Genomic DNA, 20,329 nt, shown 5'->3' with positions numbered 1-20,329 from the left:
CTCGACTGTTGTAGTCAACTATAAAAGTACAGCAGAATTTCCATAGTTATAGAATATGAGGCTCAAAATGTGTGCAAGTATAAAATTAACTATTTTTCATTGTATCTATTCTCGCTGTTAAGATTCCTTCTTTAATATTCATCGCTTCGTTAAAGTTTCAACTATCGATGTTCCTCTGTGGCACAACAACTCTATGGACCACTTTTAAAAGGCACGTCGAAATGTTTGCGCGAAGAATATGAGTCAAACAACGGGTCTTTGGAAAACGTGGACCTTCGAAATTCAGGCGGAGCATCTTTGAACCTGGTGGCGGAAGCGTGAGCTCCGTTCCTCCAGGGACTCCCACCTTCGAAATTCCGCCCCTCAAGTAAGCTTTTCCTCCCTTTATTTCATGCGGTTTCCTGACTTCTACGTTTTCCTCGTAGAATAGAGTCTTTCAATAGCGACGCGCTATCTCGTCTTTATGAAGACTCACTTCGCACAGAAAGGTAGCGTTTGCCTCTCAATAGACAGCTGTCTGTCCATCAAGAACCACCCGCCGGATTGTTGTGACAAGATGCTTGACTGAGAAGACTGACGCCTCGAACCTGACAGTGGGACGACCCATGGCAATTATTGTTCGTTCTTTAAATGAAACATCTCTCACGTCGAAGTCATGTCAAACTCGAAGTTAACTACTAGCTAACATTATATTTGTCTCGAAAACACTAAACAAGTTGCAGTGATCTAGCGAATTAGGAAGATATTTGTTCAAAAATTCTGCAGTTCCTTAGAGGAAAACAGAAAGAGGAATTCACAAAGGGAAGAGCTGACGCAAGTATGAAGTTCGATCTCTGCCAAAGAAGTTCCTCAGCGAGGATGGGACAGTTTGGGACGACGAAGACGAGACGTTGTTGGTCGCAGATAAAAGGGAACTGCAGCAAGGCGACCAAAGCTTAGCATGACAATGCAGGTGCCTCATCCCACGTCAAAACCCAGCGTGGCGCCACGACAAGATAGGTACCAGACCGATCGACTGGTTTGTAATTGTTTAAGAGGATTAGCCAGAACAAAGTTTACGCGTGTCCAGCGTGGAGGGCAGAAAGCCTGCTGCTGATATTTATCCCGACATTAGAATCGGCTAAACTCGAATTTACCTCCTCTGATCCCAGAAAATTCCATTAAAAGTCGCTACAAGTGTTTGGACGAGAAATCACACGGCTCATCGAGCAACAATCCTACGACCAGCTTTAAACCGTAATCTCAACCAGAGACCTGTGCTTTCCCGACGAGAGACAACATCTCGAGGAAGAAATCCTCGACCCTGCTCCTGCAGAAATCGAAAACGAATTTTGAGAACTTGAACTTAGAAATTTGAGATCATTCCTCCGCAGAAAAAAATCCATTTTCATTGCACCACGAATGGAAGCGAAAAAAATAAAAGCAAATGTGAACTGTCAGGCTGGATTCACTCTACTGTCAATATCGACAACGTCAATTGATGCTAAATTTTATCAATGAATTTGAGAGGCACCAATTGATGCTAAGCTTTATCAATGAATTTGAGAGGCGCCAATTGATACGCTCTTAAAGAGTACGAATGAGTTAAATGAGCAACGAGACGAATGCAGGCCAAGCCAGTGAGTGCATGCGAGCGCGTTCAGGTGAAAAAGATCGGCCGACAGTGGGAATCGAAATTATAGGACGCGAGGGAAGTTCGATCAAGATGAAGATTTCCTGATCTGATGGCCAAGACAGAACGGATGTCGCGGGTGGCCGCAGGTGGCGCCCTCAATATAAGCTCTTCTGACTGAATCGCTGATACGGGACCGCTCTCCTAAAACTTTCACGGCGGAATGTGTCATCCTGTCACTGAACCCACATGGGGTACCAGACGTCCTATGGGCCCGTCACACGTCCTTCGACTGAACTCTTCTCCGTCGCTTCCCTGAGATCCAGCCCTACAAGATAGCCCTAACTTCTTGTCCTACAATTAGGTAATAAGTATCTCAAACCTACCATAATTATCTAAAAAAAAAAATACTCAAATTAATCGTAAGTATTGGGAACGATACTTTGCAGGATCCACTTTGATTCCAGACTTTTCAGGAGACCAAAGGTTCCATTCTTAATAAAGGAGCCCAAAGTTGACCCAAAGTTCAAGCCTACGCCAAATGTACTCCAATCGACCAACCCTCCCCCATGAAACAGATCTATAATTCTCACTCTGGACATTCAGACGCCAATAAGCAATCGATCCCAGGATGCTTCGGATTCAGTCTGATCAGGAACACGCTGTTACGAGTGACGTATCTAATCCTGTTAGAAGCGCGGCAGGTTCAGCCTGAGAATCCAGACGCGGACCACGCGACTAACTTTCACGGCGTGGTTCTCGCGGAGCGTAATTAACCCATCAGCTATCAGTGTTCAGAGACAGGTGGGACACGCGTGTACACAGAGAGGCGACCGGACGCGAGGAAAAAAGGACTCGGTGGAAGAGCCTGGCGAAGGACGTGGCCGCGGGGCGGAGGAGCCTCGGCTCGGGTGTATCCTGGAAGGTGGGTACCGAGATATAATACTCGACTACCTACCCGCCGCGATAAGTGTCAACTGCAGCGTGCCAGATAAAAAGAAGGAACGAAAAATAAAATTTAGCTCTCGGTGATCCATCATGAGGCTACGGACGCCGGACGCGCAGGCTCGGCCAGGATTGGCTGGCTCCGCCCAAGAACGCTCACGTGACCGATATTGGGAACACGCCCAGTTTGGAGAAGGCAGCACCTTCTCTCCAGCTAGGCGTACGTAGAGCAATGCTTTTGCCACGACACCGAATGCCAGAGAGAGAGGCCGCGCAGGGGGAAAGGGGACAACAGAGCTGGACACACCAGACCCCTGAGCTCGGTCTCACCTGCGTGCAGGCTTCGACCGTGCCGCCTTCTGCCAGCCGAGTCCACCTAGCCAGTCCACTTCAGCGACCCTCGTCGGCCAGATCGCCGACTACGCGTCTGCTCTTTCTATTATTTTCGCGAATAACGGGACGTTCCCGTGTCCCCTGCCGGACCGCGGAGGTGCCTCGGAGTCGCCAGCACCTGCGTTCGCAAAACAACACGGAGATAGGATCCATCGATTGATAGTCCTTGCATCGGAGATAGGGATCTTGAAATAAGTCAATAGACGTGAGATCCATCAACCAGTACTAGTTTTCATACTAGTTATTCCTTAGAGCCGAGTCCCTCCAAGTGTGTTATATAGTCTGTGATATCTGTGGTGTCTCGATTACTCCCAGGAAATTGCTCTTAATCCTCTGCTCTTGGATTCAACCCGGTGGCGAGTTATCGCGATGTAAATCGTCCTATGATTCCTTATGGTCTTCTTCGCGAACTGTTCCTTTTCCGTGGCTTAAACAGTGAACAGTGAAGGAAGGACAGTAGTGGGCAACGGCAGGTGGTCGATTGATGTATTCGTCTCACTGTTACAAGGATGATGATGATGGACATGGGCATGTACGGAACTTACGGCAAGCCTGACTCATACCCCAACTACGTGTGCGCGGGTCAAGGGAATCATCATCATCATCACCATCAGCCTGTATCCGTCGGAGGACACGTGCCAGTGTCAGCATCTCCAGAACTAGCCCCGGCTCATTACTTCCCTCAGACGGCGGTGTCGCCTTATTCGTCCTCGTCCTCGGAGAGCTTCCTAGCTGCAGACTCGGCTGCCTCCTCTGGCACACCTCCCCAAGGGTTCTACTCTTCCACGGCGAGCGTGCTCCATGAAGATGGAACCACGACAGCGATCATCTCCTCGGAGAACGGGCTGAGCTACACGAACCTGGACTACGCGACCTCGTCGTCCTACTCGAGCCAGCAGCCTCAGCAGCATCCAAATGGATCCCACGGCTCGGTGGACCCCCATCAGAGTTATCATGTCCAGCAGACCGCGTACAGGGACGACCATCATCGCCATCATCATCCACCTTCGGGAAATAATCTTCATCAGGGCTCGATGGTCGCTGGACACTCGAGAACAGAACACGAGCAACAGTTGCATCATCAGTCTTCTAGTCATCACTATCACCATCACCACGAGACCGAGTACCAGATCCCCGTCGGCGGAACCAGCAACTATCTTCATCAACTGCCACCCACCGAAGATACTCTCCACTATCACACCCAGATCCGACAGAGTGATTATTCCAACCACTCGACGGGTCACTATAAAGAGGAAACCTCAGAATCGGCGACCTATCACGTGCTCCAGCAATCGGGTCATCCCCAGCATCCTCATCAGCACTCGCATAGTCACCATCACCAGCAGCATCCTCATGGACACCATCCTCCGCCGCAGCAACAGCAGCAGCCACATGTACCCACGTACAAGTGGATGCAGGTCAAAAGGAACGTGCCCAAGCCCGTCGGTATGTAGATCTTCGATGATTTATTCGTAGTTCCGGTGACGTGGCCCCAACTACCGTATAATTACTATTCCGTGAGGGCGATCCGGTAGCCGCTCGTTAACCTCTGTTTATCGTTCGACCACTTTAGGCCTCACGGCCGAAGGTGAATCGTGCCTGTCCACTCTCTCGATCGCTATCTTCTTGGAAATTAATGGTCGATCGAAGCGACGCGTCGTCGGGAGGGATCCTCTTCTATGAGCCGATTGAAGCGTCCACATTGATGAATTCATTTTGTTTCTTGCATGTGGTGGTTCGTGGGTCAGTTCCCTTCGCGAAACTTGCTTCTAAATGGTTCAAGTTGGATAGTCTGATTGATTCCTTAGCTCTTGAGTACTTTAGGAGTAAAACTCTCAAAGACTGAACTCTCGATCTCCTTTTTTGTAAATTTCTGGAGTCGATTGCTATCGGCTGAGGCCAATTCTTGGAAGCGCAATTTGTAACGTTTAAGTCTCGACACGACCCAATTGTGGCTCATTGAAGACACTTCACGCGAGTTCTTATATTGAGTGTCCCAGAGAGTAGCCAGGGACCCAATCGAAGTTCAGCAGTTTTCACTTGGGTGGTGAATTCAATTAAGATTGACGGACAACTAAAATGTGACGTATGTACTTGTTGGCCGACGACCTAGTGCCTTTCAAACGCAAACTGAGTGTAACGAGATTAACAAAACGTGACACGTAATTCCGGTACGTCAGAATCATTAATGTTGCACGTGCTTTTACATGAGATTTCTCCTGCCTAATCCTTTCGCTATCATTGCTTCCTTTGAAATTAATCTTGCCAATGTGCGCGCCAATTTACATAAATATATTTCGCCGAAAAGTTATGCCTCCAATCCCCAACAACCAATCAATCGACATTGTACGAATGCTCATGATTGGAACGATAGATAAGACAGCTATCAGAGTCGAAATCAAAACAGAAGACTTTGAAGCCATGATATGCAATATTGGTACAGTTCTTAAGACCTCACGTTCTATGTGCAAAAATGAAATGTATCGTTGCAAGTTGCCACGATGATTCAACGACCAATGATGGTCCTTCTACGATTGAGGAAACACGGAGACTTTAAACACAGGTACAAGAGAAACATCGTCTGAGCCGAGTATGAATCGAGATTCGATAGGCTGGCCGATAAGAGGCTTTTCCCCAGATACAACGAAAATTTATCGGTATTTATCCTGTCCCCAGTGAGTTATACAGCTTCTATTTACACCTATGCGACACTCGTAAACGCGAGTGATAAGATTATGCACACGAAACCAGTGTAACAGACGACACTCGAGCTTTTACGAGAACATCGTGCTCCAGCGACCATAAATCAACCGCTCGCGAACTGCTCCTCGCTGATCATTTGCCTACAAACGACTCGATTATTTTAATAGGATTGACATTCCGGACGTGTTTCAATTCCGATCCGTGTGTCTTGTACACTCGAGCTCAATATGAGGTACTATTCAAAGTGATTAACTCTTCGACTGACACGTAGTTCATATGTGGGTGACAGTCCTTCTGATGTTTACAGATAACATTAAAATTTAAGTATCTACTTAACTAAGAACCATATTCACAAAAATTTATAATTATAATGAAAGCTACTACAAGAGGAGCACTATATAATGAGCTGTAGAAATGGAGTAACATTAGTGTTATTAAAATCAGTGTGCCTGTGATATCTAAAAAATTCGATTCTTTTTTTATTATATCAGTTTCTGGATTGTTTACAAATACTAAAATATATCATGTCACGAGGCTATTGGAAAACCCTAATCCTATTCGCGTTTAAGAACGGAATTCTTGTACTTTGAGTTATCAGATTATTTCAGAAGATGAAATAATTGATAACTTGTCTCTGAGCTTTGATTAACAGAGTACGCCTTCGAGACTACTACGATCGTTTCTAATTAGAAAGAAGAGCTTGTAAAAAATTTCAAAAGAAATGTCTAAAAACAACAGTTTATTATTAACCTCGCAAAACGAACAGAAAATCCACGTAAACTATAACGCAGGGGATTGCGTAGAGTCTAATTGCATATAAACTAAAATTACATAAAACTAGTCGTGATCTTGCGCAAATCATAGAAACAGTCACAGAAATCGATTCCAGGTTTATCTCGAATGGGTTGCGTTACAAACGCCCAAAGTCGTAACACGTCGATTTACATAAGTATTTCTAATAAGAAATAGAAAGTTGCAAAAAGAGATTTCCAAGAGGCAGGATATTGGATAAAAATTTTAAAAGTATTTCGATCTCTCGTAAACCTATTTCTCTTAAATTCAAATGAAATAGGATTCTAAATAAATCATCATGAAATTAATAAAACTCCGTTCAAATTAGTAACATTGTGCAATATCAGATAAAAATCCCGATGAATGTAGAGCGACAGTGAACGTATCAGACCTCTGCTCATTTCTGTCTCGGCGTCCAAACATATTTTTAACAACAGGCCACGATTAATCATTCGATAGCATCGCGACGCCTTCAATTAAACTATCGCGGCGGTGCCTTGAGCTGAGTGCAAAATTCGGGACGAAAGTATCGTATCGTAAATCAGTGGAAAGCAAGAAGACGAGCAGGCGAAGGTTCCCCTAACTTCGGCGCTAATTTGCTTAACAGCCGCGGGGCTCGAGGCAATCGCCCGGTTCCGAGAGTGACTGTAAGCCTGGTCGTTGAATGGAGCTTGTCAGGATTACCAGCGTTTCACTTAATAGCTCATTATAATCAAATTAATAATACCAGTCGGGAAGTTACCGGGGGCGACGCGCTTATTACGTCGAGACATGCGAACGAAACTGTTACGCCCTCGCTCAACCCTTTTCCTTCTTGAGCTGAACTTCTGCGACCCATAATCGCACGCGCCAATGCATCGCTGTCAAAAATTGGAAGAAACTGTCAAGAGGAGAGGAGATCAAAGTTACTACTGAACATCAGATACTACTTGTTTCTAAGGATTTGAAAATTAGAACAAAATGATGATACCAAGATGGCAAATGAAGTCCAAATACTAAAAGAAAAGGGGGAACTCTACTTGAAGGAAACTTTTCCAATTCCCTCCCCTTCGTGCAGAAGAGTGTTTCAACTTTCGAAATAATCCATCTCGGTGAATGCAGTACGCTACCAAAATCAACATCAAACGCAATAAATTTCTCATCGAGAAAAGGAACTGTGGATCACAGCGCAGGGCTAATTGAATCGAAATAACAAGATGGGCGTGGTCCCAGGAGTGGGGAGGTTTCGCTAGATTTTGGTTGGTTAAGTTTTTTGGTTGGCCAGGCTCTCACAATAGTTGCCTCTGCTTTTTCCCCTGGTGCCTCCATAATGCGCTCCAGAGGGTCCAGGACAGAGGGTCTCCATGGGGACGCGGACCACCCTTCACTGGGCTTGGGAGAATTCGAAGGATGAAGGGGACGCAGAGGGGTTGGTAGAGAAGAAAGAGAACAAGAGAGAGACGAGCATCGCGACGTAGTCAGCCCTCCCGATTTATCATACCGGCCTCGATTTCTTCCTTCTGTAATCAATAGCGGGATTGGCGACATCGCTAGAGGAAAAAAAGAGCGGAACAAATAAGCAACCCCTCGTACAAAGCAATCGTAATTCCACGCATTCACTGTGGCCCAATAGAATCTCCTCCTTGCCGAGAAATATGTACACAATTTTTTACTTGCGGACATCAATGAGTTGTTACCGCTCGAGGACGCAACAGAAAATATAATGGAGCCTATGTGGGGGATGAAAGGAGGTCAATGGAATTTTGTTTAGATCATCATTCATTATGAGAAACTATCTAGAACGAGTTCTATGTTCTCATTCTTCGCTATTAATCCTCAGAATAACGAAGAAAAAAGGGGAATAGCATCAAATATTATTTCAAGTTATAATAAATATTTTTTATTGAAATATGGATCAGCTCTGTTAATGGAATGTTAAGGCTACAGTTGACTGCAGGTACAGAGAACAGTTACAACGCCGCGCTTGAACCATTTCAACAGCTTTACGACGAGTTTCACGTTACTTATGAATAGAACAAACAACCTTCTCAATCGCACGCTTTCGTACGTCCACGAGCGTCGCTCGTTTGCGTTCGATCGCGTACACCAGCCTTCTCGCCTTTTGCTTTACGGCGTCGTATATGGAACCGACCTCCAAATCAACTTTATCAATTGCAAGGATTCCTCCCCAGTATAGATATTTTATTTTAAAAATGTTGTGTTGAAATACGTGAAGCAAAACTTGACATGAAATCAGAAATAAATTTTTTTGAAGAAAGCTGTCTTTTTCAAGGAACCAGATATAAAGATTGGCTAAATGGAATACTAAAAAATGAAAGAATTCGAATGATCAGTTTTTTGGAAATGAATGTACAATCACCAGGAATCGACTCTGAAACCAAGTGCAAACTACAGTACAGAAACGCTAAGCTCACCTTTGGCAATTTCCTCCTGCCAAGCTTCCCCTTCGCGGCCAGTAATAAGCCAGCAATTACCGCAACACTCTGAAGAAGCAGAAAGACGCGAGCTCGCGCCGATCCGCAAGAAAACCTAATGGAGTTTCCAGAAGGAGGAACGACAGCGAAAGTGCATAACTGGAACAAGGTGAAAGACGCTGTCGAAGACAAAAAGAGCATGGAGAATACGCTGATTCAGAGGAACGAAACCATGCAACTGGACAGGACGTATGAGAAAGGAAGACGAGCGAGAGATGACGGCAAAAGGAAATGAACGCGGCGATACCGCTGCGATTGACAAGTTGCTTGTGCGCAAAACGCGAGTGTCGGGCACCTGCCAGCGGCCTAGATGAATCTGGATGAACGTACAATTAGAATGGACGGCAGGGGCGCGAAGAATGGGAAATGGGAAGAAAAGAAGAAATGAGAGAATGGGGAAGAAAATGGAGTGGGTAGAGTCAAAGAAGACAGATTTGGGAAATAAAGTACACCTTTATTTCGTAGAAGAATATACAGTGTGCTCCAAAATTGAAGGATCGAGTCTTGATAAATGGAATGCAAATTTATGTTTGTATCCTTCTCAAATTCAGAAAGATGATGCTACTGAGCACGAAAAGTGTTCATCACAAAAAGGGTAAACCTACAGAGACTCCAAACCTCCTCAACGATCCACCTCGTCCCCAGCCCGTCGCAAAGGAGCTCTCATCGTCGAAGGAAGGCGATCAGAAGCGAAAGCGTGTACAATATAAAGAGAAATACGCGGGAGCGGCGTACAAGGCGAGGAGGAAGGAATCACAAGCAGTGAAAATAAGCTCCGACGAAAAAGAAGACTCTTGGAGCGAAAATAAAGAGGGGTAAAGGGGAAGAGAGGTAGATCGGTCGGTTTGCGAGCGTAGGTAGAGCGCAGCGAGTGACCAGCTAGCCAGCCAGTCAGCCAGGCAAAGCAAGCAAGCAGGCAGGCAGGGCAGCGTGTTGCGGCGCGGCTAGGGCCGTCGGCGGACGCGTGAGTGAGTGGCCGATATCTCGCGAGGGGATCAGAGGATCGTTCGCGTGTTTCCACCCGGGCTGCCACCCGCCGAACCTGGCAACCCCGGATCCCGCAACTCCCGCAACAACCCTGCCCGCCTGCCTAAGTAACCGACTCTCCCTTGCTCCGACACTGCGCCCTCCGCTCGCACACCCCCTTCCAGCTACCGCTCTGACAATCACCAACCCTGTCCACGTGTCTCGCTCACGGTGATTTTCATTTCCGCGGCACTTCACCGACGATATATCGCGCCCCGAGCCTCTCGGACGCCCTCCCCTCGCATCCCCCGACGCCTTGAAAAAAGCTCGCGCCGTCACCCAACGCGCGGGCTAAACGTGTCGCTCGAAACGAGGGAATTTGGGCCTCGATGCACGAACTTTAGCGGGTTTAACTTGGTCGAGTGTTCAGACCAAGGTCGATGGACGTGTGATTCTTAATGAATCGACTGACCTCGAAGACAGAAATAGAGCGGGCACACGCAAGCGAGAGCAATTTCTGGAATATTTTGGTTCTGAGGATTTTGGGCTTTTGAGAATCTGGGGAGCTGAGAGAGGGTAGTGGGAGTCACGGTTTCAGTGGTAATGAGGTAAGGGGTGTAGAATTGATTCTATGGGTGCCTAAGTTCGTGGAATGCGGTGGTACTTGAGTGAATTATTGTAGAAAATCTTGTTTCTATTGTTGTTATAGGATTACCTCTCTATAGGCTTCTCACTGCACTCGTTATGTCTTAAAAGGAGTCAGAGAGAACGTGTTCTACTTAGCTTCGTACATTGTTAATCTTTGATATTGTCAATTACCAATACTTGACTGGACCTCAGAATCGAGTCTTTGCTATAAAGTCCTCGACATCGTGCCATGAGACTATAACGAGGAAACACTGTACGTCTCAACGATCCATGGGGCCAATGAAAGTGAATAAAACGAGATCCAAGGCGAAGTCGCTCGACGACTTCGCAAGGAGAAAGGTTACAGAAGCTACATATCCATCGTGCAATGCGAACCGATGCCCAATTTTAGAGAGAAACGCTTCTGGTGTTAGGTACCTACCTACACATACAGAACCAACGTAGAACTCCAAAAAGTTTAAGAGACTATAACACGCAAAGGATCTAAATCTGCTTACCTCCTGGGATAATTTACGACTCGCAATATTCTCTACTATTTTCTATTCCCGTTTTATTATTCCCAAGTATATGAACTTTAAGCTACCGCAAAAGCGAATAAAAAGCTTGATTGAGGTGGAACAATTTCCCTCGTCAACGTTCACTATTCCTAGCCAAATGTCTATTACCGTCCCAGTAGACTCGATCGGAATCTCGCTCGCAAAGCCTGCTCTTTAAAGTCGACTGTGACTCAGGACATTACCTATCGCGATGCTGAAATCAACAAGGCACGTCGATGACAAGGGGCGAATAGAAGGAAACTGTGTCAGCGAAATCGTTTTGTCACTTCTTATGTCGACCATACGGGCTAATCGATACACTGAGAGTCTGATTAAATCCAATTACAATACGAAACACCAATACTCGGATCCTATCTAAAACACCTCTACAGTCCTGATAAAATATTTCATTCAACTTCAAATTTCATCCCACGTCTGACCACTCGAATTCGCGACACAGATACCATCGCAAGGTTCTTCTAGATCAAAGGTTAAAACTTCGACTCGTTGAAAAAACACGAGACCTCTTATCGTCATGTAGATTCGTTTTTCGCGATAAAATATTCGGTCATCTAAATATATCTAAGTGTACAAACAGAGTTATGTTTATTCGCGATAGAACAGGTTCGATTCTCGCTCGTTAGGTGTGACACAATTTACTGAGAGCGTTCCGGCGCGCGTCGCGAGAAACGTCAACGAACGGCGAACTTTATTACGAAGAACGCGCGTAACGCTAAAACACGATAGGCCTATTGATGCCGTTCGAGTAACAATAACGGTTTTACGAGGCTCGTTAAATGTCCCGGTGCTCCTTATTACCGTTCAACAGAGCCCATTTCAGCCCGCGAACACGTAGCTATCGCAAATTCTCAGAATCGCGAATCCTTGCCGGACCAAATAAAAGCTTAACGACGAGGCTTTATAGTGTCGTTAGCGTTCACGGTAGTCGCAGGTAACGCAAACACCTGACGACTTGGATCCAAATGAGCCTAAATAAGAACGAGCGTGTACTCCACTTTTCTGACAGTCTACCTACATTTATCTGTTCCTAGTTTTCAATGTATTCTTCAACGCGTAAATTGGTTTCTCTAATAATGTAAAAACCTGTTTAATCTAAACTGAACTAAGTTTAGCTTTTGCACTTACATGTTAGCATTTACACATTGGGAATATGTGTGATGAAAACTTTATCTAATAGATTAATTCTAGTCTTTAATCTATTACATAACAACTCTGATTAAAGTGTTCACCCAACTATGTATTTAATAATAAATCAGTGTGTTACTTACAGTCCCCATCATGGGAGATCTGTAATATGCATTCATGAGTTAAATATTTGTATTAGAAAAAAGCTAGATTGGTTGGCGTTATACCGTGTAATGGGATGTGGAAATCAGATAACATCAAACACAGCTGGGTCCTGACTGATGGTTTTTTCTCATCTAAAGGTGCTCTACGCAGGGTATTCTAAGTAACTTTGGTATGGTACAGAAGAAATTGTCTGGAAACATGTAGAATGCAGTACGAAAGTATTCATTTGTGTAGTAGATATCGTGGATAAAAGATTTCTTGAAAATTAGGAAAATCGAAAGAGGAAGGTACACGGTGCCCTTCTATCGAGGACCATTCCGGTAATATAATACCAGAAGTGGTGTGGTTACTCGCACACATTCAGCCCCCATTTCCTTACGTCATCTGCACCACGTCCCCTGGCTTTTAGCCTTTGAATAATATTTGAATTGCGTAATGCTCCTCTAAAAGGGGATCGTTGCCACATAAGGGCAGATGATCCCTCGTGATCAACGGATTAGCTTCTTGCAATCTTATCGAGATTAAAGACGTTACGCAAATTGCTACCCAATAATGCTTCATAGATTGATACGAAACGTATAAAGAAGCGCTAAAAATCCAACAATTTTTTATCAAATTCTAACAGAGTGTTCTCGCCAATCAGTAGCAACTGAATGACAATATTTTCAAAGGATCAAGTAAAATTCTGCGTTTAATAAACGCATTCCGCGAAAACCGGATCGAGAGCAGGAACTCTAGCTCGCGGACAGGGTAATCTTTTAATGCTTCCATACGCCTTGATCACGATTCCTTCCTCTTTATAACTATCCTCTGCTCCATCCTCTCCCTTTCTTTTCTTTTTTCAACCAAGATTATAGAGAACGAATCATCGAATAGCCGTATAGCAAGCTGTTCACGATGAAAAATGTAAAATAGCAAGTTCTTTCGAAAGCAAATCATAAAACAAAACTCGAGATTTACATTAACAGCGATTTTAAAATAATAACCTTCGCTTTTCATCGGTGTCTTCACTATGTTCCATAAACTCGTAGTGGAATTATTTTGACTCTCGAGTTAGAGAGGAAATTAGGTATGATCATTTCTTCCCAGCAAGCTGTAAAAATCGAACACTATTCACATGGCTCTGCGTAGCTTTATTCGCCAGCGCTAACACCTTTCTCCCTCTCTTTCCAATTACACCACCCCCTCCCCCGTTCCGCCAGCGTTTCAGTCGTTTTCACATGCAGGCGCCGTGTAAAATAATAATATTAAGCCAGGTGAGATTTAATCGGGGGCCTTTGAACGAAGCCAGGTCTGACATGCATGCACCGAAACCGAATGTGTGGTAGTCCACGCGCGCGCACATTTCTGCCTGTATCAGCATGTTCACGTGTGTGTGCAACGATCACATTCACGTTTGGCAGCAAGCTTAAGTGCACTTGGTCGATCGACTTTACGTCCAGGTAAAACACCGTAATTCGTTTTTCTAATCACTTATGGCGTGAAAGTCGACATTAGTCGTTAATGCGTTACCACTTGCAAAGTGGACACAGAAGTGAGATTATTTTGCAATTTTTTTCTCTGTTAAAGTATCCGTTAACGAAAGTTTTTCAAATCGTCATAAAGCAGGAAACTGTTTCAATTTCAAATAGTTGTCAGGGCAGTTGAAATACTTAGCGGGCCCAGTTTGCAAAACGATTTCCAACTTTCGATCCACAATGCACAGTTCCCTGATTTACGAGTCAATGAGTAAATCCACTGTGCAATCGATCGCTTATCGCGTATACTTTCGTCGGAGTTTTCAGCGAGCTCTAATCGCAAAGGTAAAGAATGCATTCGTGAAAGCCAACCCCTTTAAAAAATAATTAACGACGTCAACGACCCCCTTAACTCTGCGCAATCACGGCCCTGAAACCGCCCCAAACCTATTCCTTTGCTCCGTCACTTCGTGCCCTTTCCCTCGACTCTTCGTCCTGTTCTCATTTGTTTTCAGGACAAATAATTTCCGGCCCCAGACCTACTTCCACTTTATACGTACATGTCCCTGCATTTCGATTTGCAATCGAACTTTTTCTTATCGAAGAGTTAAGATATCACAGCTATCCGAGGAAACCATTTCGCTTATTTTTTTCCTCCTTTTTCTTTTTGTTTCGCGGATAAGGCATATCGCACAGTGACAAGCAGACTTTTTTTTAGATGCAACGATGCGTGATTATCAGTTTCGATGTGCGACAAAATTACTGGAGAAACTTGGGATAATCATTGGACGAAACAGAATGATGTTACAGTCATTCTATGTCCACGAGTAAAACTACTTATTACACAGTATTTAAATCCTATGATTATATTCGAATACGTGGAGTCTAATACCGTTTAATAGTTGAGATCGCGTACAATTTGCATGATTAAACGATACCTGCAGTATTAATCAGTATTAATAACATCCGTTGCGGAAGAAATACTAATTATCGCGGCCACGCTGGCCCTAATACAAGGTGATTTGTTCATTCCACTCGAATAAATGTTTCCTCGATCGCGCGACACTCGGGATTTGTCTTTTCCAGAAATGAAATCAGTCGCGGCTGATAACATCGGGAACAAGAACAAGCACACAACTTATCGCGCGAGTTACATCGATTATACAGTGGCAGGACACTAATGCGGATTAAACTTCTTCTATTTTTTTTGTGAGTTACAGAAATACTTATTCAATCCTGTTTCTGACTCTAATAAATCTTTTGCAAAGAAATAATGCTCTTTCAGATATATATATTTATGTGACAAATCATACGCCAGTCATTGACGACTTGTTAGACAATATACAGAAGCCATTGAATAAGTTCAATTCAAGAGTGATAAAGTAGAGGCTATACCCTTTAAAATGAGCCTAGGCTGACATCTTTGCGATTTTTTTTCACAAAGTTACAGCAATTCAAAAATTGGTAATTTTTGTGAGCTCTAAACCACGGCGTGATTCCGAAGCCAGCGGCTCACTTTTCGATCAGACCGTGATAACTCGACGAAAAAAAATCGCAGATCATTCGTTCAGGTCTCGTTCAAAAGGGAAGGGTTCCAACATTGATATCCTCTCAAAAAATATGGCGAAAAAAATTTATCTAGTCTCTGAGAGTCGTCCGAAGTTAGAGAACATTCTGAGAAAAACCACCCCCTCTTTCTCGGGGTGTCGTGGAGTAAAACATTTTTTTCAGAAAAGTTCAATTCAAGGGTGTCAAGGTAGAAGCTCTGCCCTTTAAAATGAGACTAGGCTCACCTCCCTGCGATTTTTTTTGACAGAATTACAGTAGCTCAAAGATTGGCAATTTTTCCGACCTCTGGATTAGTGCGTGATTCTGAGGTCTGTGGCTCACTTTTCATTCAGACTCTGATAGCTTAGCGAAAAAAAATCGCAGATCGCTCGTTCAGGTCTCGTTCGAAAGGGAAGAGTTCCAGCTATAATATTTCCTCAAAAGATATCTCAAAAAAAATTTATTAAGTCTCTGACAATCGTCCGAAATTGGAGAACATTCTGGGAAAAACCAACCTCTCTTTTTCAGGATATCGTAAAGTAAAAAATTTTTTTCGAAAAAAATCAATCAAGGAGTGTACAAGTAGAAGCTTACCCCTTTAAAATGAGACCAGGCTAGCCTCCGTGCGATTTTTTTTGACAAAGTTACAGCAGCTCAAATATTAGCCACTTTTCCGGACTTTGGAACACTTCGGGATTTCGTGTCCGACGGGTCACTTTTCATTCACACTCCGATAACTCAGCGAAAAAAAATCGCAGATTGCTCGTTCAAGTCTCGTTCGAAAGAGAAGGGTTCCAGCTGTAATAGAACCTCAAAAAATGTTCCGAAAAAAATTTATCTAGTCTCTGAGAGTCGTCCGAAGTTGGAGAACACTGTGGGAAAAACCACCCCCTCTTTCTCAGGGTGTCGTGGAGTAAAATATTTTTTTCGGAAAAGTTCAATTCAAGGGTGTAAAAGTAGATGCTTTGCCCTTTAAAATGAGACCAGCCTCGCCTCCGTGCGTTTTTTTTTTACAAAATTACAGCAATTCAAAAAATGACAATTTTTTCGATCTTCACGTCAGGGCACGATACCAAAGCCAGCGGCTCACTATTCATTGAGATGGCGGTAACTTGGCGAAAAAAATTCTTAGATCATTCATTAAGGTCTCGATCGCAAGGGGAGGGCTCCGCCTTTAATATCACACCAATATGAATCGCAAAAAAAATTATTAAGCTCTGCACAGATAGACTTTGTTCCAAAGGCAAGAAAGATCTCAATAAGCACTAGTTTTTCAACAAATTTTCGTTCTATCTTCGTAAAAACATTAATGATTCTCGACCCATGGACTTGGTAGACTCGTGAGATACATAGAGCGGAATCGTATAGAAAATCAGCAGCGCCGAGCTCTGTCCCCCCCGTTAAGGTGCTAAATTGATGAATGAGTCGCGAAAACGGAAAACATTTCATCGTATCTGCGCCGGCCATGACTAATAGAACTTGTCCAACTTCATTATTCGGCTCGAAGATGCGTGAGCTTAATGGCCATGGACCAACTTCGGAACACGTTGTTTAAGTGACTGATGTTTACGGATCATTCGCAAATCCACGAGCCGAGGTTCGTTTTATGTTAAAGAAGAGCTCCATACTGCATACTGATATGTTTGTTATTTACTATGATACCAACTGTGTGGTTGTACACATTAATGGAGAAATATTAAGATAACTTTTAGACTTCTTTCACGTTGAAACATAAAAATGAATATGCGACGAAAGAACATACGATACAGACAAACACGGGTAAAAAAAGGAAGAAGTGGTTCTAAGGCGGTGCCTTGACAGTTTCGTCCACCCTCTACCATTAAGTAAATTGACTTCCACATACCGCCAGACTAAATAATCTAATTTCCATAATGCGTAAACGACGCCACCTTTTTCATCGGGACGCGTTGCCCACTTTTTATCTCCCTTAGGCTACAGTATCTTTGCACATGTTCGAAAATTTATGTTTTACATTTAGTCTCGCCTTTTGTCGATAGCATAAAATTGCAATAATGGTAGAATGACCAACAGAAGACGAAACGGGCACAATTTTACGTGAGCTCCTTGACCACTGTTTATTTACGAATTAATCTCGTCTTGGAAGCATAATGCGAGGCGAGTCAACTTTATCATCGAATGATGTATTACCTAATTAATTATTTATGTTACATGAATTTGATATCCAATAGTATTTGATGACTGATCTATTAATAGTATTTAATCACTGAACTTGACATGGCAAATTCACACATATATAATACACATCGATTAATAAATTAATATATAGATGTAATTGTATGACCCATCGATGAAAACTTTAACACACGGACTAAGAAATAAGGCGACGGAGTGTAAGGTATGGGAGGGATCCTTTTGCGGAATGAAGAGAGGGAGGATGGGCCGCCATGTTTAGAGGCGGATTTCGCACACACTGAAATCAACACATGTCTGTGTCTGCAAGTATGTTGAGAATTAATTGAGAACTGCATCACGTACAAAGGTAGAAATATTTAAATAAGTGCATCTTAGGTAGAGAACATGCATCTTAAAGAAAAATTACAACTACATTATAACTTAAGATAAAAAAATTGACTAGCGATACGGTAGTAATATACACCAATAATTCACGTATGTTCGTATACTCTTTTCGTTGTATTAGTTACAGGACTCTCAAAATGGCGAAAACCACCCTTCCCCCCCTCCTCACTCGTTGTATCGAACATCCCCTCATCCAAAATTCGACTGTATGCCCCTTCCCCTTATTCCTTAGTCCATGCCCTCTCATTTTATATGCACTCACAAACAGCACGTATCACAGTTCCATTTAGAACAATTTTTCTAAATAATTATTTTATATACTATTGAAAATATGATAAAGAAGCTCTCTTCCAGCTTTCTGAGATCATTTTCATTTCAGTTTATACAATATACACACGAGCAAAAATGCTCCCTTCATTGAAGGGTTAAACATCAAAATGAAATAATGATTTTCATAACTAATGTAATGTTTAAAATAATCGGCAATATATGCGGGTAGGATAAAATGACGTAATGACTTACCCTTGACTTTTGGCAACAGCTGATGCAATTTGATCCAATTCTGGGGATTAACCCTATCCTATAGTCCACTACGTTTTGGCAGGTTCGCTCCTCAGGACACTGACCAGCTGCGCTGGACAACACATGTCTGTCGCCCAGAAGACTAAATCGTAGATTAAACCTCTTAGTTCGACGCTTATTGCTTTTAACTTATGATGTAGACACTAGACGTGGACATCTGCAACAAGCATGATATAAACTTTATACCTGAGAGAGAAAGAGATGCGAGGAAAAGAATTGTAATTAGTAACAGTAATTGTAATTAGTTTCCATGAAATGACATAAAATATTCTACACTTCCAACGCAATATTCGATTAAAATACAGATTGTGAATTAATAGAAGCGTGTTTCTTACTTAAACGAATCGAAGCAGTTTGGACAGATTTCCCGCGCAAGTGTGCAATTTCCAAAATGGCGTCGGTACCATATACTAACCGCCAATTCTATATGAAAAAAATTATTTTAAAGTAATAGTCTCTTTTCAAATGATAGAGTTCGCAAAATTAAATTAAAATTAATCACTATGCTATAATTATCCCTCCTATTCGCTGTACATTTTCGAAATACTTGTGTACTATATAATGTTCACTATGATTTATACAAAAAAAGACGTTTCTTACGCACCTTCAGAAAGTGGACTTTTCTCATCATTGGAGAATATCCTCTACATAATTCCAGATATCAAACACAGTCCAAATACAGTCTATTGTACCAAAATCGTGAAAATGACAAAGAACACTAATTACTATAAAGTTTTGGTCAAATTTAAAGAAGCGCTAAAATCTGTTGCAGCAGTGAAGACAAACCCAAGCGTGGGAGAATACGGTGGCAGCACAATCGCAGGCGCGAGTGGATCGGCGTACAGCAACGCGACGAATGGTCCTGTGAACTGTCTTACCGGCGGTTCTCTGGCGGGCATCGCTGGTGGTTTCAACAACACTGGCCGAACTAACTTCACCAACAAGCAGCTGACAGAGCTAGAGAAAGAGTTCCACTTTAACAAGTACCTGACAAGGGCGAGACGCATAGAGATAGCGTCGGCGTTACAGCTGAACGAGACGCAGGTGAAAATTTGGTTTCAAAACAGGAGGATGAAGCAGAAGAAGAGGATGAAGGAGGGACTGATACCGACTGAGAATACCACAGTGCCATCTCTCGGCGGTGCTAGGAGTACCAGTAATTCGCCGACCAGCTCTTCGAGTCACGAAACCAGCGGTCTTGGTTTATCGAATTTTACAAACGATAATAGTCGGGAATCGCCACCCTCTTCTTTGAAGGATTGACGCGTTCCTTGCTGCAGCAGCGACCGACTCTATGGTCTACGATTTAGCGATGATTGGTGAAAAGTAAGAGAAGAAGGGAACTTGGGAATAAGTAGTTACCCAAGTAATAATTTCAATCAATTTCCTTGCTGCAGCAGCTTGCGATGGTCGTTATTCTCAATAGCGAGAAAGTAAACGAATTGTATTAAAATGGAAAATATTATGACCGATCTGTTCTTATGCTGTGCGATACAATCTTCTAATGGTCTTGCGAAGCGATTATCAAAATTAGTCGAGTGTATAATAAAAATTCGAGGACACGTGTACTAATACAATGAATTATTTATTTTTGTTCTTTAATTTCATTGTGTCGAGATAACAATGTTAATGGAACCAATTTAAGAGAGATTGATTCTTGAAATCATTCCGCAATGTTACCATATACCTCAGTTTCTGTACATGGTATAATGATATTTATATTTGTAATTATAAATACCAATGATTGAGTACAGTATATGCTGTAAAAAATCAGAGAATATTACTTCGGATGCTTGTTGAGTG

General features: G+C 43.1%; 1 protein-coding gene across 1 annotated transcript; it reads left to right on the top strand.

Annotated features, from left to right (window-relative positions):
• Positions 1 to 3,459: 3,459 nt before the first annotated feature.
• LOC143188985 (uncharacterized) lies at positions 3,460 to 19,953 on the top strand. The gene is made up of 2 exons (XM_076393566.1): positions 3,460 to 4,396; positions 19,299 to 19,953. The coding sequence occupies exons 1-2, from the start codon at positions 3,460 to 3,462 to the stop codon at positions 19,787 to 19,789; spliced, it is 1,428 nt and encodes a 475-aa protein (XP_076249681.1). The 3' UTR covers positions 19,790 to 19,953.
• The last annotated feature ends 376 nt before the right edge of the window (positions 19,954 to 20,329 follow it).

Source organism: Calliopsis andreniformis, chromosome 1, assembly GCF_051401765.1.
Source record: "Calliopsis andreniformis isolate RMS-2024a chromosome 1, iyCalAndr_principal, whole genome shotgun sequence".
NCBI lineage: Eukaryota > Metazoa > Arthropoda > Insecta > Hymenoptera > Andrenidae > Calliopsis > Calliopsis andreniformis.
This window is presented reverse-complemented; position numbering and strand designations above follow the sequence as displayed.

Bases quoted from the DNA above. Each gene is read 5' to 3' on its own strand.
- LOC143188985 (XM_076393566.1), top strand. From the start codon at position 3,460: ATGATGATGATGGACATGGGCATGTACGGAACTTACGGCAAGCCTGAC. The intron at 4,397-19,298 runs GTATGTAGATCT...AATCTGTTGCAG, and splicing joins GAACGTGCCCAAGCCCGTCG to CAGTGAAGACAAACCCAAGC.